At 42.1% G+C, this 26,383-nt stretch overlaps 1 protein-coding gene across 3 annotated transcripts in view; it reads left to right on the plus strand.

The window, feature by feature from the left end:
* Nucleotides 1–26,383, plus strand: part of RASGRF2 (Ras protein specific guanine nucleotide releasing factor 2) — a 250,817-nt gene that overhangs the window by 153,562 nt on the left and 70,872 nt on the right. For 2 of the 3 annotated variants that reach the window (XR_009552454.1, XM_060201103.1), the window contains exons 16-17: nt 4,863–4,991; nt 8,261–8,350. Coding sequence is in view for 2 of the 3 variants with exons in the window: in XM_060201103.1 (XP_060057086.1) it covers nt 4,863–4,991; nt 8,261–8,350 (219 nt within the window). In the remaining variant the exon portion in view is untranslated. The remainder of the gene's footprint in view (nt 1–4,862; nt 4,992–8,260; nt 8,351–26,383) is intronic. The other variant, XM_060201104.1, reaches the window with a different exon arrangement.

Genomic DNA, 26,383 nt, shown 5'->3' on the forward strand with positions numbered 1-26,383 from the left:
ATAGCAGTTACAGTCAAAGTCTGACATTTGCATGATTTGCTTTTGATGCACTGGTTGTTAACTTAAAAATCCCCAATGGCTCATTGCAGAAATTCCCACTTGCCTCTTGCTACTCTGTGGCAATACACCAGGGCTACCCAACAGAACTCTCTGGAACTCTGAGAACTTACAATGTCTCTGCTGACTAACACTATACCCATGAGGCACATGTGAACAATGGCCACTTGAAATATGGCTGCTGTGAGGACTTGAATATTAGCTGAACTTTAGCATAGTTTAATTCACATCTACACCGTCACATTTGAATGCTGCTGCCAGTTTGGACAGGGCATCTCTAGAACCTTCTGAGTCCCAGAGTTTCTTGGGAGTCACATCAGTAGAGGCTCCAAGTTTAGTTGGCTTAAGGCAGCAACTGGAGTAAAGTGCTAGGATCAAAATTCCCAGTTTTGACCCATGTCTGGGTTACTCTCTGGAAATATCCCTCTTTCCCCATTCCCCCCTCCAAAGCAGAAACCTCTGGAAGGGAGGACGCCCACTGTTTACCCCCAGTCCTTTTTATTTATTTATTATTTCTAAAATGGAAATATTGACAGGACCATTGGATAAGAGGGGTACAGTTCCACACAGTTCCCACCACCAGAACTCTGTATCCCATCCCCTCCCCTGATAGCTTTCCTATTCTTTAATAGTCCGGGAAAATGGACCCAAGGTCATTGTGGGATGCAGAAGGTGGAAGGTCTGGCTTCTGTAATTGCTTCCCTGCTGAACATGGGCATTGGCAGGTTGATCCATACTCCCAGCCTGTCTCTCTCTTTCCCTAGTGGGATAGGACTCTACCTGCAGTCCTCTTTTTTTTTTTTTTATTTCTTTATTGGGAAATTAATGTTTTATATTCGACAGTAAATACAATAGTTTGTACATGCATCACATTTCTCACATATATAACAATGCAACCCCCATTAGGTCCTCTGTCATCATTACTGGATCTGTATTCTCCCCACCAACCCACCCACCCCAGAGTCTTTTACTTTGGTACAATATGCCAATTCCAGTTCAGGTTCTACTTGTGTTTGCTCTTCTGATCTTGTTTTTCAACTTCTGCCTGAGAGTGAGATCATCCCATATTCATCCTTCTGTTTCTGACTTATTTCACTTAACATGAATTTTTCAAGGTCCATCCAAGATCGGTTGAAAACTGTGAAGTCACCATTTTTTATAGCTGAGTAGTATTCCATTGTGTATATATACCACAGCGTGTTTAACCACTCATCTGTTGTTGGACACCTGGGTTGCTTCCAGGTTTTGGCTATTACAAATTGTGCTGCTAATTGTGCATTTTGGGACTATTACTAATCTTTTGTTGATTGTTAAGTGTTAGTTTTATTCCACTGTGGTCTGAGAAGATGCTTGGGATGATTTTAATGATCTTGAATTTGCTGATGCTGTCTTTGTGGCCTAATATATGGTCTATCCTTGAGAATGACCCATGTGGACTTGAGTAAAATGTGTATTACAGTTTCTTAGGATGAATGACTCTGAAAATGTCCAATAGTTCTAGTTTATCTATCTCCTCATTTAGCTCTCTCATTTCTTTATTGATTTTCTGCCTAGATGATCTGTCAAGTTGAGAGAGTGGGGTGTTGAAGTCCCCTACTATGACTGTGTTGCTGTTAATATATTGTTATAGCTCTTTCAGTAGATGTTTGATGTATTTAGATGGCTTCTCATTGGGTGCATAGATGTTAATAATTGTTAAGTCCTCTTGATTGACTGATCCTCTGAGCAGTAAGTAGTGTCCATCCCTGTATTTTTTAAATTTTATTGATTTTAAAGTCTATTGTGTCAGATATGAGAATAGCTGTTCCTGCCCTTTATTGTGGGCCATTGGCTTGTATGATAGTTTTCCATCCTTTCACTTTGAGTATGTTCTTGTCTTGTTGAGTTAGGTGGGTTTCCTATAGACAGCATATTTTTGGGTTGTGCTTTCTGATCCATCTTACTACTCTGTTTCTTTTAATAGGTGAATTCAGGCCATTGACATTTATTGATATCAAATATTGAAGATATTTTAATGCCATTCTTGTAGATTTATAGAGTGTTCTTATACATGGCATATTTATGCTGGTCTGACTGTTTGTAGGACACCTGTCAGAACTTTTTTCAGGGCAGGCTTGGTTATAGTTGATTCTTTCAACTGTTGCTTGTCTGAGAAGGTATTTATACCTCCATCTAGTCTGAATGACAGTCTACCTGGATAGAGTGGTCTTGGTTGAAAGCTTTTCTCATTGAGCACTCGATAGATATCTTGCCATTATCTTCTGGCCTGTAGTGTTTGTGTGGAGAAGTCTGCTGCTAATCTTATGGGTTTTCCTCAGTAGGTGACTCTTTCTTTTTCTCTTGCAGCCTTCAGGACCCTTTCTTTATCCTTATTCCTTTCCATTCTAAATAGGATGTGTCTTGGTGTCTTTAAGTCTGGGTTAATTCTGTTTGGGACCCTCTGGGCTTCTTGAACCTTTATGTCTTTGATGTTGTCTAGACTAGAGAAGTTCTCAGCTATTTTGTCCTGAAGAATGCTTTCTTCCCCTCCCTCTCTTTCTTCCTCTGTTAAACCAATAATGCGTATATTATTTCTTTTGAAGTCATTCCATTCGTTTGTTGTCTTCAGTATCTCTTAATCTCTTTTTGAGATCTCTTCTTTATAGTTGTCTCTAATTTGTCCACCATCTTGCTAATTCTGTCTTTAGCCTCACTGATTCTATTCTCTCTCCCCTCTACTGTTTTCTGGAGTTCATCTATTTTATTACCCTCTTCTGATACTGTTTGAGCTTGTTCAGCTAGTTGTGTTCTTAAGTCAGCTATTTCAGCTTTCAGCTCTCTAATAATCTTGAGATAACTAGTGTTTTCTTCCCGAGTCTCATTTGTTGTTTCTGCATTTCTGATGACAATTCTTTCAAACTCTTTACTCATTCCTGTGATTATTTCCTTAACTAGTGTTTGGATATTGACCTTATCATTTTGTGCTTCAACCATTGGGGGGCTTTTAGCTGGACTCTTGTCCTGGTTCATTTGTCCAATCTTTCTTCTTGTTGGTTTAACCATTTTATATAATATGTTATGAGGTCCCTCTCTTAGTAGTTTTCAAATTACTGATCACTCTTTCCTAGATTGACTTGTATCTAAGTAAGGTAATTGAAGGGTTCATAGTTGTGGAAATTGACAGTTGTTGCAATATTATTTTGATCCCTGAGTTGGAACTCTGGCTTTAAAGCCTCTTTTGTTCTTTTTCTTCCCTATAGGCTATGGGATCCTGAGGGCTTTTAAACTATAAGTAGGTTTCTTAGCTTAATCACTGACTCCTGACCAAGAGATAAAGAGGGTGGGGCAGAGATAACCCAGTGGTTATGCAAAGAGACTCTCACAGCCCCACTGCTAGGCCACTACTGGTAGGTATAGATCTCCTGAGTTTCCTGGTTAGTTCTCTGTCCCTGGTGTCAGCACAAGGCCTCCCCCCTGCTGCTCCCGCCTCTGAGGGCAGTAGCAATGGAGATTCACATTTGCATTTCGTGAGTCTTAGGGGAGTCCTCTCCTCCAGCCATCTTTTTGTTGGTGAAACAGACTGGAGGTGGTGTCTCAACTGGTAAACAGCCTAACTGTTACCAGCCACTTAATGTTTCCCTAGGCTCCTCGCTATCCATAAGCCACAGGTGTTTGCACTCACCGGTGATTTGGTTGGTTCCTGAAGTTGTTCTAGTCCTGTCTTGATGAGGTCCCAGGTGGTCTCCTTTGGTATTCCTAGTTGACCTGAGAGAGGAGAGGAGAGGAGAGGAGAGGAGAGGAGAGGAGAGGAGAGGAGAGGAGAGGAGAGGAGAGGAGAGGAGAGGAATCACAGCTGTTGCTGCTCCATAGCCTGGCCTCTGGAAGTCCCCCCCCCAGTCCTTTTTAACACCTGCTAGTGTACTGGAGAGAGTCAGTGAGGCAGGGGTAGTGACAATCCACATTGAGATTCAGTGTTATTAATATTAACCCAAGGGGGTCGGGCGGTGGCGCAGTGGGTTAAGCACATGTGGAGCAAAGTGCAAGGACCGGTGTAAGGATCCCAGTTCAAGCCCCCGGCTCCCCACCTGCAGGGGAGTCGCTTCACAGGCGGTGAAGCAGGTCTGCAGGTGTCTATCTTTCTCTCCCTCTCTCTGTCTTCCCCTCCTCTCTCCATTTCTCTCTGTCCTATCCAACAACGAATGACATCAATAACAATAATAACCACAACAAAGCTACAACAACAAGGGCAACAAAAGGGGGAAAAATGGCCTCCAGGAGCGTTGGATTCATGGTGCAGGCACCGAGCCTAGCAATAACCCTAGAGGAAAAAGAAAATTAACCCAGGGGCTGGGTGGTGGTGTGCCTGGTTAAGCACACATAGTTTGAAGTACAAGGCCCTCCTTAAGGACCTGGGTTCAGGGCCCCAGCACTCCACCTGCATAGGGTGTCTTCACAGCTGTAGCTTGTCTGCAGGTGTGCATCTTTTTCTGTCCCTCTCCATTTCCCCCTCCTCTCTCAATGACTCTCTGTCCTGTCCAGTAAAATGGGGGAAGAAATGGCCACTAGGATAAGTGGATTTGTAGTGCTGGCACCAAGCTCTAGCAATAACCTTGGAGGCAAATATATATATAGTGATCTAAGAAGGAATTATTTGGTCTCAAGGTAAAGCCTTTTTTAAAATGTGTATTATGAAAAGCTTATGTTCCTGTGCATCAGAGTGAGCAGAGTCAAAGCTCTTTTCTGTTCTATTAGAATTTTCTTTTTTAATTTGTGTGACTAGGAGTTGCTTTATGACCCAGTTGTTTAAATCCCCCTTGTTTCCGTAGCAGCAGTCCCGGAGTCGGCAGCAGTGGACCGAGCAGCAGTGGTGGGTTCTGTGCCCTCAGACACCTCAGAGCTGTCGCCTTGCAGGTCTCCCTCAACCCCAAGGCATCTCCGCTATCGCCAGGCGGGAGGTGAGAGCAGGGAGAGGGGCTCAGAAACAGACATGTGGAAAGTGATTTATTTCTAGCCTTTTTGAGTGTTTTGTTTCTTGTCTCGTTCTAATTCCAAAATATAGATTAATCTCAGGAAATTAGGTGGAAGAAAATAGTATTCCTATAGGACCAAACACTGAAAAAAAAATAAGTGATCAGAGCATATGCCCTCACCAAATGTATTTGAGCCCATCATCGCTTTGCTCTTTGTATGATGCTGAACGGACCAAGATAATCTGTCTTTAAGATGTTTGCTAAGAGCTGAAGAATCTCAGTGCTGGTCCCTGTTTGGGCGCCAGATGCCACACTAGCTTTGTGGGCGGGAGAGAGACGACCAGGGACTCATGGCTGAGCTGGAATGCAGTTCAATCTTTATTGATGAGGAATGCAGTGCAAGCTAGCTAATCTAATCTGTCTTCATTAGAAAACCCTGTCCTTTATATCTCCTGAGGTGGAAGTGTCAGGTCGGAAGAGGATGTACATAGGATAGGGGGTGGGGAGAAGGAAAAAGCTTGTGAGCCAGTGGGGATTAAAATGTGGAAAACTAGGAGAGGGTGCGGAGTGGAAAAAGAGCAAGAATCAAGTGGGGATTAAACCAGTGTGAACAGAACAATGATTATATAAATAGACCACAGCGTCAAGCAATGCAACAGAAGGGGTCTTAGAAGCAGAATTTAGAAGCAGACCAACATCTCAGTACTGGCTTTCTCAAAATATTCTCAGACTCTGATATCTCACCGTGAACTCCTGTGTAGTCATAACCACGTATGTTTGTGGAGGTCATTACAGTTGTGGAGGAGCCTTTATTAAGAATACTGTTTCGGGGGGTCAGGCAGTGGCGTACTGAGTTAAGCGCACATAGTACAAAGTGCAAGGATCCCTGTTCGAGCTCCTGGCTCCTCACCTGCAGGGGAGTCACTTCATGAGCATTGAAGCAGGTCTGCAGGCCTCTGCCTTTCTCTTCCCCTCTCTATCTTCTCCTCCTCTCTCAGTTTCTCTCTGTCCTGTGCAATAAAATAGAGAAAAATGGCCACCAGGTTCGTGGTGCCAAATCCTAGCCCCAGTGATAGCCCTGGAGGTAAAGAAAAAAAAAAAAGGACACTGTTTCATCTAAAATAAGGTCGAACTTCATGGAAGCTCAGTCATCATTGTTGTTACTTGTGAAAACACACACACACACATCCAATAACGAGAATTATTAAATATTAACCTACAATTGTTTTCAGATTATTCCAGATTTCCTCTAATTAGAGAGAAAAAAAAAAACATCAGAACATCTTTCACTGCTCAAATAAACATATCCAAATAACAACTGAAATGTTCATTACTTCTCCTCAGACCAATCATTTCAAGTCAGAAAGCAAATTGATACGGTTCTGAAACCAGACAGACCCAAGCCACCCAAGTGAAATGTAAAAATCTTCTCTTCTCTCAGACTCATGGTTGAAGTAGAGCAGTTTGGCAAAAGATAGCTAGGAAAATAGAGATAGCCGTTTCACCGATAGCCTCAGTCACATGATAAGACCTGTTGTTATTCTTAACGGCATCTAGAGCAACTACCTTGAGTCTGGTTGTTGTCAAATTTGCCCTCATGTTTGTCAAATTTGTTGTCAAATTTGCCCTTGCGGAGAGGACTGATGTAAAGTCTCTGGTCAATCATGGTCACGCTGGCATTTGGATGACTCCAGAAAAAATAAAGATAACTAGCTAGATTTTCCTGGTTTGTCATAGAATCAGTATGGAGTCAGCCAGATCTCTTTAACTGTTCTTAGAGTGACCTTTCATCATCCTGGGTGTTGGCTGCTTCCTTGACCTTTGTCACATGGTTGACACTCCCTTGAGTTCATGGTGACCCAGAAGAGTTTGAGGACAAAGTCTACGGAAGCGGCAATACCAAGTTTAGAGTTGGAAGTGATGTACTTTGTCAGTGTTATTGTAGCTTTGTTTTAATTTAATTTGATTTTTTAATCTCATTTAAAATATTTACATATATACATTTTAACTTATATAAGCATAATTAGGAAATCCATATTCTGCTTATGGTTTAACCACTAAATCCTTTGCTTCCTGCCTGATAGGACGAAATCTTGCAGAGATAGGATTATAGGAAGGCAGTTGAGATCTGGGATTATGTGGGCCCCATATCCACATTTTCTCACTGTGTAGTTGAATTTTGTCTGTTCATCTTTTTGCTGTCTTCATCCATAAGTGTTTTTTTTTATTTCTTTATTGGGATGAATGGCTTATCCATCCATAAGTGTTTTAAGGCCACTGCTGAAGCACTGGCTAGAGCTCTTCTTTGCTTTTGTGCTTAAATACATTAAGGAGCTCTTTGCTTTCCCTCTTAGTGTGGTTATTTTTATGTATGACCATATATATGATTCAGGGGCAAATTAGTCAGAATCATAGTGAACTATTTTCCTAAAATCCAGATAGTGGAAAAGCAGTAAGGTTGACATCAACATCATCAAATGCTGTGTATAAAATATTTGAGGCATAAAAAAGGTCTGCGGTGTATCTTTTCAATTTTAAAACCTATTCTCACTGTTACAGATGTCTTGAAAAGAAAATTCTGTCAGTAACATAGCACAGACTATTTTAAATATATACTTTATACTGAGATATAATTCAAATACTGTAGAATTCACCCTTTTACCATATGCATTCCAGTGGTTTTTATATATTCACAAGATTAGACATCACCACCATCTAATTCCAGAACATTCTCATCCCCCAGAAAAGACACCCTGTATCCATTAGCATTTCCATCTGCCCCGTTTCTGCCAGCCAGCCATGAACCTGCTTTCTCTCTCTATGGATATTCCTATTCTGGGCATTTCATATAAATGAAATTCTACACTGCATGGTTCCTTTCATTTGCCATATTTTCAAGATTCATTCATGTTGTAGTGTGTTGTCAATATTTCATTTCTTTTTGTGGCTAAATAACATTTCCTGTGTGGGTATATTACATTTGACTTCTTCATTGGACATCACGTTATTTCAACTTTGTGACATAGTAAATAATGACGCTATCTATGAATGTTCAGAGATAAGTATTCATATGGCTGGATATTTGCATTTCTCTTGAGTAAAAACTTAGACTATAACTGCTGATGGAGAACGAGGCATTTATCTTAACCCTCCATCCAGCACAGGAAAACAGAAAGAAAAAAAATTGAGAATTTCATTATGAAACAGTATTCCTCCCCCTCACCATGCCTTTTCCATTCTTTTTACACGAACAGGACAGACAGCTGACAACTCCCACTGTTCTGTTTCACCTGCTTCTGCTTTTGCAATCGCCACGGCTGCAGCAGGACATGGAAACCCACCAGGTAGGAGGAGCACGTAACTGGGTCTAGACACATAAGAATGTCGATTGAATGACTGGTTCTTGCCTGCCAGCGCACTGGGCAACTCATTAAGAATTCATAGTTCTAATTCTCATTCTAAATCCCATGTGTCTTGGCATTAAATTATCTTTTAAATCAAAACCTGCAGGTGAGTCTTAACACAGCTGGCCTGTGGCTTACAACTTTGAGAACTTCTGTATCAGAGAAGGCTACACTCTTTCATGTTATTTTTATGGAGTTCATTAGCCTCTTTAGCCAAATAACTGACAGGACTTGTCTCATTTTTAACTGCATGCAGTGCTAAAGGCATATGAAAGGTGGGAGGGAAGGCTTGTGGAGGGGAGAGGAAGGAGGGAAGCATTGCTTTTGCTAACTCACAATTCACAGCCAGTAGCTCCACAGTGTTTTCCGAGCTGTTGTTAGTTAATTTCATGAGTAAAGGAGAAGTGTTGACGACAAAAGCACAGCACTGTACTCCAAGAACTTTATCTTCATTATCTGTCCTCTTTCACATGCCAAAGGGAAGTCAGGTTAAAATAAATCTGTGCACTTTGTGGCGTGTGCTTTCACCTCAACTAAGCCCGTCATGCTTTGAGTGGTGGCATATTCTGTTAATTAATCTTTGTTTGCTTTCCACATGGGTGAGTTTTCAAAGCACTTGAGCCTACATTCAACCACAATGACCAATATGAACTGTCAGTGTGAGTTCTTTCTAAATTGAAATGATAACAGAGGTGCTTTATAATAAGCACAAAGCATCATAGTAATTGTCTATAGACCATCTAGATGTAAGTCCTTGGAGATTAATCACATTTAACCTTTCCAGTATTTTGCTCCCAGTCCCCCACATACACACACTTCATTGAGTGTGTTTGAATTGGAGTGTTCTTTGATCTCGATTATTCCTTAAACTGTCTACCAAAAGACTCTCTCATTATCACACAAACCAGTCTATGATGGGAATAACAATGGTGTCTTGTCAATCTAGTTGGTGCCTACTTTTTTAAAAATTATTCAATATTTATTTATTTTCCTTTTTGTTGCCCTTGTTGTTTTCAACTGTTGTTGTCATTATTATTATTATTGATGTCATCATTGTTAGATAGGACGGAGAGAAATGGAGAGAGGAGGGAACGACAGAGAGGGGGAGAGAAAGACAGACACTTGCAGTCCTACTTCACTGCCTGTGAAGCGACTCCCCTGCAGGTGGGGAGCTGGGGGCTCGAACTGGGATTCTTACACCAGTCCTTGGACTTTGCACCATGTGTGCTTAACCCGCTGCGCTACTGCCTGACTCCCGATGCCTACTTTTTATTGCATTCCATGATATTGTTCTGGTGAAATAATAAAGGATATTTTAAAATATATTATTTATTTATTATTGGATAGAGACAGGAAGAAATTGAGAGAGGAGGGGGAGATAGAGAGGGAGAGAGACAGACACCTGCAGACCTTCTTCACCACTTGTGAAAATTTTCCCCTGAAGGTGGGGACCAGGGGCTTGAACCCAGGTCCTTGCACACTATAATGTGTGTGCCGCTGCCTGGCCCCATAAAGGATTCTTTATTACTCAGCCAGTAAAGTTGGCTGTGACTTGCTAAGACCTTTTCTTTTTTTTCTCTCTCTTTCTTTCTTTCTTTCTTTCTTTCTTTCTTTCTTTCTTTTTTCTTTCTTTCTCTTTCTTCCTTTCTTTCTCTATGAATGTTTGCATTTATCTCATGTTAATTGTATCTTTCTTAATTAGTGATTTAATAATTATTAACAACATTATAAGATAACACGGGTGCAATTCCATATAGTTTCTACTAGAAGAGTTCCATGTCCCATCCCCTCCATTAGAAGTTTCCCTACTCTTTATCCCACTGGAAGTATGGACCAAAATTCTTTATGAGGTGCAGAAGGTGGGGATTCTGGCTATGTCATTGCTTCTCTGATGAACATGGGCACTGGCAGGTCAATCCACACCCCCAGCCTGTTTCTGTCTTTCCCTAATGGGACAAGGCTCTGGAGAGGTGAGGTTCCAGGACACATTGGTGAGGTTGTCTGGCCAAGGAAGTCAGGATGTATCCTGTCCCTGCTTCTGCCTCCCCCCCCCCCCCATTTCTCCCCTGCTGTTGTCCTCAGTGAGGAAGTTCTTTCCTTGAGCTGGCCAATGAGACACTGAAGTGATCATAGCCTGAGGTAATAGGTGCATCTTTATTTATTTATTGGATAGAGACAGAGTCAAGAATTGAGAGGGAAGAGGGAGATAGAGAGGGAGAGAGACAGAGAGACACCTGCAGCCCTGCTTCACCACTTGCAAAGCTTTCCCCTTGCAGGTCGGGACCAGGGGCTTGAACCTGGGTCCTTGTGCATTGTAACATGTGCACTCAACCAAGTGCACCACCACCTGATGCTGAATCATTTCTCCTCGTCCTCCTCCTCCTCCTCCACCTTCTTCCTCTTCTTCTTCTTCTTCTCCTCCTCCTTCTCCTTCTCCTTACCCTTCTTCTTTTTTTGCCTGGGGCTTTTTTAGCTGGGGTTTGGTGCCAGCACTATGAATCCACTGTTCCTAGAGGCCATCTTTCCATTTTTGTTACCATTGTTACCCTTGTTGTTATTGCTGTTTTCATTGTTGGATAGGACAGAGAAATCAAGAGAGGAGGGGAGGACAGGGGGAAGAGAAAGATAGACACACCTGCAGATCTGCTCACCACCTGTGAAGTGACCCTCCTGCAGGTGGGGAGCCATTTCTTCTTTATTAAAAGAAATTTCAATGTTTTCCTTTATTGGGGGGATTAATGGTTTACAGTCAATAGTAAGATACAGTAGTTGGTCTATATGTAACATAACATCTCTCAGTTTTCCACATAACACTCTAACCCCCTACCTAGGTGCTCCTCTGCCATTATCTTTCTGGACCTGAACACTCCCCCTCTCCCCAGAGTCTTTGACTTTGGTGCAATATACCAAACCTAGTCTAAGTTCTGTTTTGTGTTTTCACTTCTGTTCTTATTTTTCAACTTCTGTATGTGAGTGGGACCATCCCATATTCATCCTTCTCTTTCTGGCTTATCTCACTTGATATGATTCCTTCTAGCTCCATCCAAGATGAGGTGAAGAAGGTGAATTTACCATCTTATGAACTGAGTAGTATTCCATTGTGTATATAGACCACAACTTGCTCAGCCACTCATCTGTTGGTGGACACCTGGGTTACTTCCAGGTTTTGGCTATTACAAATTGTGCTGCTATCAACATAGGTGTACACACATCTTTTTGGATGGGTGTGTTTGGTTCCATAGTTGATATCCCCAGGAGAGGAATTACAGGGTCATAGGGTAGGTCCACTTCTAGCCTTGTGAGAGTTCTCCAAACTGCTCTCCACAGGGGTTGGACCAACTTACAAGGAATTTCAAATTTAACAAAACTAGTAACTGAAAGTGCCTTGGCAAAGAGCCTAGATGCTCAATAGCTGATTCTAAAGGCAGAAACAAAAAAAACCTGATTTTACTTGTAGAGGTGACCTGACATCAACTTGGGATCACCAGCCCTGTCCCCATGGTCTTAGCTTCAATTTTCCACACTTTGGAAATGGCCTAGTTTCTTTTAAGGCCTAACCCTTTTGAAAGATGCATAAGTCCCCCCTTTTTTTTTCATACCTTTGACCTTTTGCTTGCAAATCAATACTAGTACCTCTGAGGGAAAGGAAAGACGGATTCAGTGGGTACAATTGCAATACCAAGTCAGTTCTTCTCAATATCACATTATGAAGATTTACCATTTTCTTTGGTGCTTACCTTCTGTTTGACACAAGTTACAAACTGATCCAGAACGCGAGGGACTTAATACTTAGAAGATCAGCTCAAGGGAAAAAGCATATGAAATGATAAGTAGAAACCTGTAGGAAGCTTCCCAGAGGAGTGGAGCAATTCTACACTGAGAGACTCTGAAGTGTCAGCATCATTGACTTTCTGGTAAATCTGCTTAGGAGTTCACTCCAGAACATATTTATAATCACAGAACTACAGGAAAATTGGGGGTTGAGGAGGTCGGGTAGGGCTGGGGCAGGACCAGGGATCATCAACCAATCAAATAAGAGTCCTTTTCTGTGGCAGAGCTCTGTCTCTACAGGTATGAGGCAAAGGACAAAGGATGGGACTTGTTGCAATTTATTTTTTGAGCATCTGCTCAGATTTAAGAGTGCTGCTCAAAAAATTTAAAGTAGCAATTAAAATATGCTTGTTTTAGGTAACTTCTGATAAGGAATCTGCAGGTGCAGTTTTGATATCATTACGATACGAATAGAAATGTAAATCCAATGAACACATGTGCCAGGGCGCACTGTAGTACTCACTGTACACGTGAAGCTTGGGGATAATTAGATAGTTTATGTAGTGATCCAAACTAAGATGAAATGTTAAAGTGTGAGGTTGGTTACTTCGATGAGAATAGAAATAGTGGCAGTGGAGATACTAGAAGCAGTTCTTGTTTGTGTGTGAGATTATATGTTTTGCTGTTGTACGCAAATCAAAGCAAATGAACAAAGGAGAGGCATGGTTGAATGCAGTTCTAGAAAAATGAATAGCACAGTTACAAGTGTTAAGAGAAATAGTGAGTTCTTGATTGGTGACCAGTTGGTACTTATAAAGCCAATAATTTATGTCTTCTTAATTAAAACCACTCAGTCCAGTGTAGTCAGTAGTAGAGGTAAGCGTGGTGTGATTTGTGTTTGGATCCAAGCTTGGTGCTTGTACAAGGACCCCACATAGTCTGGTGGCCTTTTAAAACATTTTGCTACAGGATGAGAGAGAACCAATATTTGTAACCAACCTTCATGCTCAACCGCAGGTGAATGGTTACAGTGTTCGTGGCATGTGTGGAATACTACACAGCCCTAGGAAATGGTAACATTTTCTGTTGCTGCAACATGGATGGAACTAAGGGAATCGGGCTGAGTGTAATGAGCCGGGAGAAGGAGGATTATGGCCACTGAGCTTACCCACAGAGGAGATCTAAAAATAAAGCAAAGGATACAACAGACCTCAGTGGACTATGGCCAGCAGCAGCATATTAGGGAACTCAGACAGGGGAAGGGAGAATGGCTAAGAGAGAAAGGTGGGGAAATCAAGTCCCTCTGGGGAAACAGAATGAGGCTTGGGTGCAGTGGGAAACGTACTGTCACCTATCTTGGGGAAATGTGGAAATGTACCCTGGTGATGACAGCAATCCTGTATGTCACCATTTCCTTGATAAAGTTATACTTCCCAGTGTGCAGCAATGCAACAGAAACAAGTAAAGCATTTGATGATCAGGATACACAAAACTAGGACTAAGATTATTTACTTTCTTATGTACTTATTTGTTTTCTCTAATTCTTTTTAAAAATCATCTTTATTTATTGGATAGAGACAGCCAGAAATTGAGAGCAGGGGGGTGATAGAGAGGGTGAGAGACAGAGAGACACTTGCAACACTGTTTCACCATTTGTAAAGCTTCTCCCTATAGGTCTTTGGGCAGTGTCACATGTGTGCTCAACCAGATGTGCCCCAGCCTGGCCCCTGTATTTATTTGTTGTTATTGCCTGCATTTCACAACTCTGGGCCAATCTCTTCAGAGACAGAGGGAGAGAAGGAAAGACACCTCAGGACTGGAGCTTGACTGGAGGCTGGGCTTGAACCTGGGTTGCACACTGTAGCCTCTCTACTTTTCTGTTTAGATGTCACTAAAGCCAACAAAGCTCTCTCTCTCTCTCTCTGGAACAAGTGAGCTAAGAAGTAGAAAAGTTCAGTGTGTAGAAATGTTGTTTTCGCCGGGCTGGCTTCACGGGCGGGTAACAAGACGACCAGGGACTCATGGTTGAGCTGTACGCAGTATCTCTTTATTCATGCAGGACGCAGCGCAATCTATACCAAGCTAGCTAAACTAAACTAACTAAGTACAAACAATCTTGTCTTTATAAATATACTAGCCCAGTAGGGTGGGAACAGGATGCGACGCAGAGAGGGTGGAGAGAAAAGTGACTGGTGAAAATCAGGGTATGACAAGGAGAGGGGGTGGAGCAGGTGAGAATTCTACCACTAAACCACCAATGCCCTGGAGGGAAGGTGGTGCTTGTTAACAGAGGTTATGTAAATAGAATGAAGTGGTTATGTAAATAGAATGCAGTGTTAAGCAGGGGGGATTTAAACCAAATGAAACAGAAGGGGTTTTTTTAAAAGCATACCAACATAGAAAGAAGTCATAAATCAGTCTCAAGTGCTAGTAAATAAAGTTATTTGCCATCCTGGAAATTATTCTATAAGTCTGTAGGGTGCTAGCTACACATGTGAGACCCTGGGTTTAAGCCCTGGCATAGCATCAAATTTTTAATTCTCAAAATATTCAGTAAATTAAACACATTTATCCTTTTGGTCATAAGGAAGCTGATTACTAAGAGAACCAGAAGGCGTCTTAATCTGGAATGTCAGAGTACTGTTCCTTTTGTGCAATAAAAACAGTTATGTGAAAAAGCAAAATTCCTGCGTGAGAACTTTATTTCTGACAATGACTTGAGAGGCGTCTACTGAGATGTGGAATGCTTACAGATAGAGGATCACAAATGCACACCGTGTGAGAGCCTGGCTTCAACCTCCCAGTGCCCACCTGCAAAGGAGAAGCTTCATGAGTGGTAAAAAAAAAAAAGTGCTGCGGGTATCTGTCTTTCTCCTTCTCTATCTCTCCCTCCCCTCTCAATTTCTTTTTTGACCTACCAAATAAAGAGAAAAAAAAGTAGAAAATAGCCACTAGGAGCGATGTATTCATTGTGCAGGCACCAAGCCCCAGCAAAAAAAAAAAAGTTTTTTTTTTGTAAGATTACAATTGTAATTTTCATTATTAATGCGCATGATTCTCAAACTCAGTGTCTCTTAGCCTCAGTCTAGAATGGAACTCAGGTGATGTCATCTGATTCGATGTGTCACAAGGGATCAGCCTCAAGCTGTTTCCAAAATGACATGTCAATGAATAAGCTTCGGTAATACCTCTCTTGGCATGAGGAATTAGACTAACTTATCTTGCATAGAGTTCTTGCTGACATCTAACACTTAGCTGTTTGTAAACTGAGATCATTATGATATTAGTGACTTAGTGTTCTAGGCCTTAGGTTTACAATTTAATCATCTATATTGCTTCTCTCTCACTCTCTCTTTTAGAGACAAGGTCCTACATAAAGCCAAACTCGTTCTCCTTCTGGACAGTTCAGTGCATGTTCTAGGCATTTTTTACCAATCCTTTATAAAAACATACTAATTAACCTCTCACTTCTTCTCTCCCTGGTTACATATCATTTATAAGAGTCTGCTATGAGGAATACCATTATGTCATATATATTAATTTAACAAGGTTCTTTCTAGGTCTTCAGATTGTGTCTAGAAACTGTAAGCCTTTCACAAGATGATCGTGGGAAAGCATACAATTAAAACATACAATTAAAAGGCCAGGGCGGTATGTCAGTGGGTAGAGTGCAGGATTTGCACACAAAAGGCACCCTGTTTAATCCTCAGCACTGTTATGCTGAAGCAGAACTTTCCTAAAAATTCATTTTCAGTTATTTTATTAAGTTCTGCTCAGATATTAGTCAGTAGAGTGTCAACATCTGTGTGTGTGTGTGTGTGTGTGTGTGTGTGTGTGTGTGTGTGTGTGCGCGCGCATGCGCACACATGACAATACATGGACACATATAAGTGAGACTGAAAGAAACTGCAGGAATAAATAGGCAACACGAGAATACATTCATTTCAAATCAACTCTCCTGGCATCATGATAAAGGCTAGAAAACTCAATGGTAGACCCAATTGTCTCTGTTCTCGAGAACCTGATAAGCCACGTGCAGGAAATAGCCAATAACAACAGCAGGAAATATTCATGGAACACCTGATTGGTTCCAAATGCTGAGCTAAGAGTGGCTCATGGATCATTTCATTTCGTCATGACAATTCCACCATGTAGGTACAATAATTTGTCTCACTTTAAGTATGAGAACAATAGGAATCACAAGGACTGCCTGAGGTCACATAGCTAGACAAGTAGCAGGACTCAGATGTAGGTTTAATTCACAAGAAAAATCCCCTTTATTTGTCACTCCTAAATCCAGTTCCTTGGAGAGTCATTCCTTTTTTAATTTGTATGTTTCTTTTTCCATCATTTTACCGGCAGATGCTTAATGGTTTACAGTGCAGTTGTTGACACATGGCTACAATTTCTCATCTCCCCATGACATGTTCTATGTCTGCAGAACATAGATTCTATCATTCTTAACTGCCCTCACTGACAGACGATCTTCCTAATGGCCCCACAGCCCATGTTCTCAGAACAACTTCTTCCAGTTGCCAGATGACTAGACACCTGCAACCAGATGCCACTTTCCCAGCAAGCAATGTTCCAGGGAAGAGATGCAAGCCTTCTTCTCCCACTCTCAACAGAAGAAGAGAAGACATTCAAATCATTAAGACATACCTTTGAGTCCTAAGAGGGTTTCCTAACTGTACCTTCTACTCTCCCCACTGCTGCCACCCCTAACAGCTGAGGGCAGACCAAGTATTCCAAGTCCATCCTAGGCCCCAGCTGAACTGTTTTCCACCATAGGTGATCTGAGTCTTTCCAAAACCAAAACTAGAAGTCCACTAATGCTACTGAAAAAGACAGGAAAATGCTAACTGTCATGAAACTGTATGTCTTAAATAGATAAATCCTATGATACAGAAACTAAACCTCAGTAAAACTAAGTCACTATCAAAAGCACCTGAATTGGGAGCCGGGTGGTAGCGCAGTGGGTTAAATGCATGTGGTGCAAAGTGCAAAGACTGGCATAAGGACCCCGGTTCAAACCCCCGGCTCCCCACCTGCAGGGGAGTCACTTCACAAGTGGTGAAGCAGGTCTGCAGGTGTCTGTCTATCTTCCTCCTCTCTCAGTTTCCCTCTGTCAAAAAAAAAAAAACAAAAGAGAAAGAAATCAAAAGCATAGCACATATTTTTATTTAAAAAAAGCACGATGGGTAGATTTTAAAATTACAAATCAAATAACAAAACAAAATCCTTATGGTGAGTTTAGGGCTTCTTCTATTTGCCATAATAGCCCTGGTATATGTCTGCATGAAAAAAAATGTTTAAGAGAACAAAGAAATATTTCCAAATCCCTGAAGATGTTCTGTATGCGTCTCAGTCCTAGCCCTGATGGGAAATTAAATGATGACTATGAAATACTTAAGGAAATTAAAAAATAAAGGCACTCTTGGAAACATCTTTAAGGGTGTGATGTACTCTGAGACAGAAGATGAGATTCCTATTTGAAAGGGCTTTGTTATATAGAGGCCTACTGTGATCCTGAGAGCTCAGCATACTGTGCTCCTTTAAACGGGCAATCCAGGTCCCAGAAAAGGTGGAGAGAAGGGGTCTGTGCCGACCAGTCAAAAGCATAGACAAGACACAACAGAATAGCGAGAACAGAGAGGATCTGCTGTGTTAGGGGTTGGGGGTGGGTGAAAGTATTGAAAACACACCTCTGATTTTTGGCATAAAATCTGGCATCTGATGAGACCAATTCTGAATTTGGAGAAACCACTAAAATGTAATCTGCTTCACAGAGATCTTTCATCGTTTTTATTAATTCGTATGTGCAGAAACCTTGGCAATATTAATTTAGCCGATAAAGACTCTGTCTCACTCAATCTAACTAACACCAGCTGAACCCCTGATACTACTACTCACACCAGCAAGTGTGCTCAGAAGGTGACCTGTAGACCCCAAGAGGAAACTCTGTTTTCCAGTTAAAAACAGAACAAAACTTACTGACAAAAAAATAAATTGACTAATTAGAAGCCTACGAAGGTCTTTGAAAGATATTGACCTTTACTTTCAAGGTCCTAGGCTGAAGTCTTGTTATTTTGTTCATGGGATATTTTCTCTTTGTCTTCAAGTCCAGAGTTTAATAACATGGCCAATAATCACACTACCTGCTGTAGGTATTTTGGATTTATACCTTGATCGCTTGAGATGTACTTTCTGCCTCTTCATCTAATTTTATCTGGATTGCCCATTCTTAGAAAGTAAAGGTGACGATGACCCCTATTTCATTTTTTATTTTTTCACAGTACCTAATACTGTGCTAGGTATGCATGTGAATATCTATGTAACTTACTGAAGATTAAAAAAAATCAAATAGACTGGTGTATGATTTCATCCAAGAGGAAACAATACTTTTGATTCAGGCAGAAATCTCTGAATCTCCATACCAACCTCTCTAATGAAAATAATGAATTTTGACTTTGTGTTAAAAAGTGTAAAACAGGAGTGTTCCCAGTGACATCAGCCACAACTAGACTCCCTATTCTCTCCCACTTCCCTCAATTCTTTTTTATTTATTTATTTTTTGGTAGAAGAATGAAAATTGTGGATAATTTTTATTCTTCTCAATTGTATTTCTGAGCTATTTTCTTATTTACTGATTTAATAATGATTGACAAGATTGTAGAATAAGAGAGGTACAATTCCATGGAATTCCCACCACCAGAGTTCCATGTCCCATCCCCTCCACTGGAAGTGTCCCTATTCTTTATTGCTCTGGGAGTGTGGACCCGGGATCATTATGGGGTGCAGAAGGTGGGAGTTCTGGCTTCTGTAATTGCTTCTCCCCTAGACGTGGGTGTTGGCAGGTCGATCCTTACTCCCAGCCTGTTTCTATCTTTCCCTAGTGGGGCAGGGCTCTGGAGAGGTGGGGTTCTAGCCCAATTCCTTAGGAATCCTCACTCCTTCCTAACTTCTTCCCTGATATCACTGATCCCTTTCTAGCCATATTACTGCAAGAGTCAAGACTTTGGTGTCAGAAACACAAAGTCAGGATACAGGGAGTAGAAACACCAACTTCCAAGGAATGTAATTGTTCTAAAGAGCTCTGTCATAGATTTTTAAATGGTCCACAATTCCAAGAGATCCGCTATTCTGCAAAGGTGTTTCCAGCGGGGACAGCAAACCCCCTGGGTAGAAAAGATGCCACAGTAAACATAATGCATTGCATAGGCTGCTTCAGTTTCACCTTAAAAACGATAACTGCAATTTCGAATTCAGCATTCTAGGCAGACAATAGCTACACAGGGAAGAATGTTCCTCTCAGTCTGCAGAAGCGAGTAAAGCCATTAAGTCTTTTCTATTGCTAAGCAACAGTTGTGTTAAAATCAAACTACTGTCAGCTCTCAAACAGCAGAAAAATCAGTCTGTTCAATTTAGAGCACTAAGGTGAAAGGAGGCAAGAAGAAAAAAAAAAACTGTCCAAAGAGCTTGAAATACATGGCAGAGGCATCCTGTATGTTAATTTTAAACATAGCCCTCAATTTCAAAATACTTGATGGAAATGAGTCCAGGGTATCCTACTAAAAACAGCCCCGACATGCTTCTCTGAAAATGAAAAAATATCTTCCTTAAATATGCTTGAAGACTTGGCTAAGGTTCACTAGTTACTGTGATACTACTTCTAGGAGTTATGTACTGCTACATAAAAAAAAAAAAAAACTTAAGGGGCCGGGTGGTGGCGCACCTGGTTAAGCACACAAATTACAGTGCGCAAGGACCCGGGTTCGAGCCCCCAGTCCCCACCTGCAGGGGGAAAGCTTTGCAAGTGGTGAAGCAGGGCTGCAGGTGTCCACCTGTCTCTCTCCCTCTCTGTAGCCCCCTTCCCTCTTGATTTCTGGCTTTCTGTGTCCAATAAATAAAGATAATTTTTTTTAATTACCTTAAAATTAGAACCAGATGGTGGTGCACCTGGTTCAAACCATGGTTCAAACACTGGTCCCCACCTGCAGGGAAGAAATTTCACTCGTGGTGGAGCAGTAAGTACTACAGGGGTTGCTCCTTCCTGTCTCTTCCCCTTTCTCTGTCTCTAATCGTTTTTATTTTTGGTCTCTAACCAAAAGAAAAAAGAAGGAAAAAAAATCCAAAAAACTCAAACACTCAAAAGAAATAATAATAAAGGAAGTGCCTTTCATCTCATAGCTTCTTCACAATAAGACTTTTAAATTGATTGAACGCGGGAGTCGGCGGTGGCGCAGCGGGTTAAGCGCATGCGGTGCAAAGCGCAAGGATGGGCGTGAGGATCCCCACCTGCAGGGGAGTCGCTTCACAGGCGGTGAAGCAGGTCTGCCGGTGTCTGTCTTTCTCTCCCCCTCTGTCTTTCCCTCCTCTCCATTTCTCTCTGTCCTATCCAACAATGACTAACGACATCATCAACAACAACAATATCACTACAACAATAAAACAACAAGGGCAACTAAAGGGAGTAAATATAAAATAAGTAAAATTAAAAAAAATAAAAAAGCAAAAAGAAATTGATTGAACTGGGTGACTGGTCCAGGTTTTCATAAGGTTGCAATTCATAGCTCCCCCAGAATTGCTATCACCTGACGACTCTGCTGAGCCTGGTGGGTCCACTTTTAGGAGTGAGCTTAGGCTCATTCGGGATACTGCTGGCAGGATTTGCTCTATTTGTGTGTGTCTGTGTGTGTTTGAGTGAAAGAGAGTTTATTAATCATAAGCTGTAAGTTATTTAGGGAAAAAATTAAACAATTTAAACAGTTTAAAGTTCTTGTAAGTATTACTTGTGATATATTAATTAATTTACCAGAAAGAAAATAAGAATATTATTCCTGCTCAAAGTGAAATATCTGAATATTCTATTGAGTTTACAGATTTATAGGGTGTTCAAACTAACAAACACATAACTGCTTTCTTTGTTGTCCTCAACCCTGAGTTGCTCCTGGGGGGGGGGGGGGATTAAGAGCTCAGAGTTTGTCACTCTCTGGAACTCCATAATTACACTCCAGAAAGATGATTGTCAGTTTCACTGAGAATTTTCCTCTCCCCTCTCTTACACCCTCTACCCCTTCTCTCCCCCTCTCCTCTTCTCTCCTCTCCTGCCCTCCTCTCCCCTTCATCTCCCCTCTCCTCTCTTCCCCTCCCCCCTCCTCTCTTCCCCTCCCCTCCCCTCTCCTCTCTTTACCTCCTCTCTCCTCTCCTCCCCCTCTCCTCCCCTCCTCCCCCCTCCTCTCTTCCCCTCCCCCCTCCTCTCTTCCCCTCTCCTCTCCTCTCTTCCCCTCTCCTCTCCTCTCTTCCCCTCCCCTCTCCTCTCTTCACCTCCTCTCTCCTCCCCTCCTCTCCCCTCCTCTCCTCGCCACTCTCCTTTCTTCCCCTCCTGTCTTCTCTCCTCTCTTCCCCTCCCCTCTCTTCACCTCCTCTCTCCTCCCTCTCTTCACCTCCTCTCTCCTTTCCTCCCCCCTTCTCTCTTCTCCTCCCCTCTACTCTCCTCCCCTTTCCTCTTTTCTGTCCCATTCAGTCTCACATGTGCCCACCACAACTGCCTGTATGTTTTCATCTTGCCGTTTGGTAAAATTGGGTATAATCTAGGGAGCCCTGTGCTAGTTGTCTCCACTCCATGGCCGTGCCTTTGGAAGTTCAGCTACTTTATCATTTTTATCTTCAGTGAAGATAACTTATTAAATGTGTTCAAACTAGAATAGTACTTATAAATTTTTATAAATACTTTGCAACTTTGAACTTTTCCCTCTGGAGCAAAAGGATATCATTATAAGGAAGAAATTTTCAGTGTTACAGTGCTGGTAATGTATGTCAGAAAATGTGAGTTTGGGGTGGATGAGAATGAAACTTTAAAAAACATTCTTTATTGGGGGAATAATGGTTTACAGTGGATATAGTAAAATACGATAGTTTGCACATGCATAACATTTCCACGTAACAATACAACTCCCACTAGGTCCTCCTCTACCATCATGTAAGAAAGGAACTGTTCACTTATGTGTATTTTTAAAACATTTTAAAATTATCTTTATTTATTTATTGGATAGAGAGGCAGCCAGAAATTGAGAGGAGAAGGGAAGTTAGAGAGGGAAAGAGACATAAAGACACCTGCAGACCTGCTTCACCATTAGCAAAGCTTTCCCCCTGCAGGTGGGAACCGGGGGCTCGAACCTGCGTCCTTATGCACTGTAGCATGTGCGCTCAACCAGGTGCACCACCACCCGGCCCCTGTGTATTTTTTTTCTATTTTCTATAGAAGTTCTTCTAATATCTAGTTTAGCTTAGAGTAGGTTAATTCATCTAATGCTTAGGAAATTTTTCCTACCCTTTGAAGATGATTCCATGCTAAGAAGAACATTTTAATATGTAACAGCTATCTGATTATAGTCGACACCTGTGATCTGTTGCTGTCATTTGACCTGAGTCTTGCATGGGTTAAGGATTCCATTAATTCCATTTTGAGATCATTACAGATCTGCCCACTGCATCTCATCAAGAGACTATGCTAGTAAAGTATGGAATCACTGGCAGCTTTTTTATGTACATCGAGCTAAGATCTTGCATATGTACACAACTTGTCAAGACTTTTTCATTCAGGTAGAAGGAGAGAGTTGCTCCCTAGGGGGAGGAGGATGGACATACGCCGGGCTAGTGTGGGGGTGCCTCTTCCCGGGCACGTACTCTCTGGGTTGGAGAGAACATGACTGGAGCCATCCTGGGCTGTTACTCACTCAGGGACGCGAGGGAGATGACTCATGAACAGAGCTTGTGGTGGCAAGGCAGGTCGATTCTTTATTGATCAGAGAGCCAAGGCTTTTAAAAGGCAGACCCAGAAGTGGCAAGTCGGAAATGGAAATGGCTAGGAAAGGGGTGGAGAAAGGCAAAAAGGACTGGAAAGGTAGGAACTTCCTTAGCAACTGTTGCAAGGGTTTTAACTGGTAGGATTAATGATACCCTGCAGGCAAGGGGGGGTCTTGAGGGCAGAAAGAAGATAGATCAAAGGAATGGAATGGGTGGGGATCTTTCAAGCAAAACGATGATTATGTAGATAATAAGGGAGCAGGCCATAGTATCAGGAATGCAGGGTGCTTTGTGAGGCAGGGAGTCTGATAAGACGAGAGGATGGATGTCCCCTCAGGTCAAGACCTGCCCAGCTCAACCACATCCTCACAATTTCCCGACAGACATGGAGGGTGAGAGCCACCACAGGCATCAGAGTCTCTCCAGTGCTGCGGTAGGTCCCATGTGGTGCAAAAGCTCAAACCTGGGCTGCACACATGACAGGCACAAGTTCTGCCCAGTGATCTGGCACCAGGACTGGCATTTCTGATACGTAGACAAGCTCTTTTTAAATTTTTAAAAATGTATTAGTGATTTAACAATGATTAACAAGATTGTAATATAACAGGGGTATAATTCCCACCACCAAAGTTCTGTGTCCCATTCCCTCCATTGGAAGCTTTCCTATTCTTTATCCCTTTGGGAGTATGGACCCAGGAACATTATGGAGTGCAGAAGGTGGCAGTTCTGGCTTCTGTAATTGCTTCTCTGCTGGACATGGACATGGGCAGGTGGATCCACACCCCCAGCCTGTTTCTGTCTTTCCCTAGTGGGGCAGGGCTCTGGGGAAGTGGGGGTCCAGGACACATTGGTGAGGTCACATAGAGAAGCTCTTACATAAAAGAAAATTAGAGTCTAGGTGATAGAATTTAGTATACTTAGAGAAAAAGGAATAGGTGGTGGCCGATGTGGTGGTCTGATAATTTGGTTTCACGTCTCTCATCAGAGAGCATTTCAAAGGTCTTCTTGAAATGAAAAAAAAAAGCCTTTTCTAGGCTGATGACAGGAAATAAGCTGTAATGATGACTGTATTGTATAACTGAGATGCTGCTAGGCCACCACCCTCATACCTCAGTGAAGAGCTGGTCTTTATGGCTTCAGAAATCAGAGATGAAAATGTATCCACACAGAGATTGATGTACCAGGTGTGGAGGGTTTATCATTTTCTGGGCCTATGTAAGAGTTCTTACAGCCAGTTAAGCACACCGGGTTAAGCGCACGTGGCACAAAGCACAAGGACTGGCTTAAGGATCCCGATTCAAGCCCCCAGCTCCCCACCTGCAGGGGAGTCACTTCACAGGCGGTGAAGCAGGTCTGCAGGTGTCTATCTTTCCCTCCCCCTCTCTGTCTTCCCCTCCCCTCTCAATTTCTCTCTGTCCTATTGAACAACAATGACAACAATAATAGTAACAACACCACCAATAAACAACAGGGCAACAAAAGGGAAAAAAATGGCCTACAGGAGCAGTAGATTCGTGGTGCAGGCACAGAGCCCCAGCAATAACCCTGGAGGAAAAAAAAAAAAAAGCAGTCTAACTTTCTGAGACTTTGTGTGAACTATGTTGGTTAAGGTTGGGAGGGTGAGGGCACAGGACTTTGGTGGAGGGAATAGTGTGGAATATCATAACCCTGTAAACCACTATTAATCACAAATTTAAAACACATTAGAATAAAATAAATAAATAAACTCTGCCTTCTAGTAGACCATCATGTTCTACGGAAAGGAAAGAAAAATTTAAGCAGAGATAAAAATATTTCACACCGAAGCTACTTTTTAAAATATGTATTTATTTATTTTCCCTTTTGTTGCCCTTGTTTTTTTATTGTTGTTGTAGTTATTATTGTTGTTGTTACTGATGTCGTCATTGTTAGATAGGACAGAGAAAAATGGAGAGAGATGGGGAAGACAGAGAGGGGGAGAGAAAGAGAGACACCTGCAGACCTCTGAAGGGACTTCCCTGCAGGTGGGGAGCCGGGGGGCTCCACCAGGAACCTTACGCCCGGTTCTTGCCCTTTGTGCCACGTGCCCTTAACCTGGTGCGCTTAACCAGCTGCGCTACTGCCCCTGGTCTGCTTTTAAGAGTTCCTTTTTTTTTTAAAATTTTTTATTTAAGAAAGGATTAATGAACAAAAACATAAGGTAGGAGGGGTACAACTCCACACAGTTCCCACCACCCAATCTCCATATCCCACCCCTCCCATGATAGCTTTCCCATTCTCTAGCCCTCTGGGAGCATGGACCCAGGGTCGTTGAGGGTTGCAGAAGGTGGAAGGTCTGGCTTCTGTAATTGCTTCCCTGCTGAACATGGGCGTTGACTGGTCGGTCCATACTCCCAGTCTGCCTCTCTCTTTCCCTAGTAAGGTGTGTCTCTGGGAAGCTGAGCTCCAGGACACATTGGTGGGGTCTTCAATCCAGGGAAGCCTGGCCAGCATCCTGGTGGCATCTGGAACCTGGTGATTGAAAAGAGAGTTAACATACGAAGCCAAACAATTTGTTGAGCAATCATGGATCCCAAGCTTGGAATAGTGGAGAGGAAGTGTTAGGGAGGTACTCACTGCAAACTCTAGTGTACTTCTGCTTTCAGGTATATATTTTGCAGTAGTTTATGGATACGTGTGAACATAAGCTCTCTCTCACAGAAACTGGTGTATATCTAGGTTATGGGACTTTGTTAGAAAGTGAACTACCTGAGATGAAATTAGAGTGTACTATGAAAGGAAAGGTCTTACCTGAGTAATGAAGCTGAAGGGTTGTCATTCCACACATGAAGTCTCTGGACACAGTCTGAGGTGAAGCATGTTGAGGTGGCAATCGTTGTGTTGGTTAGGTTGTGATCCCTTTTTTTTTTTTTTTAAATCTTTATTTATTATAGGATAGAGACAGAGAGAACTTGAGAGGGGGAAGGGAGAGAGCGAGAGAAAAAAAAAAAGAAAGAAAAAACAAGACTCCTGCAGTTCTACTTCAGCACTTGTGAAGCTTCTCCCCTCCAAGTGGAGACGGGGGGCTTGAACCTGGGTCCTTGTGCATTGTAATGTGTGCACTCAGCCAGGTGTGCCACCACCTGGCCCCTGCTTCTTCTTTTTTTTTTTTTTTCAAGTTAATGTGCTTCAGTTTTCCAGATTCCACACATGAATGAAACCATCTCTCCGTCTCTTATTTATTTCACTAAGCACCATCACTTCAGTTCCCTTCATTTTGCCGCAAAGTATCATCTTTCTTTATCGCAGTAGTATTCCATGGAGTATATATCCTTGAACAGCTTTATCCAGTCATCTGTCATTGGGCACATAGACCACTTCCACCCTCTGGCTATTATGAATAACACAGCTGTGCGCAGAGAGGTACCTGTGTCC

This window comes from Erinaceus europaeus, chromosome 11, assembly GCF_950295315.1.
Source record: "Erinaceus europaeus chromosome 11, mEriEur2.1, whole genome shotgun sequence".
Classification (NCBI taxonomy): domain Eukaryota; kingdom Metazoa; phylum Chordata; class Mammalia; order Eulipotyphla; family Erinaceidae; genus Erinaceus; species Erinaceus europaeus.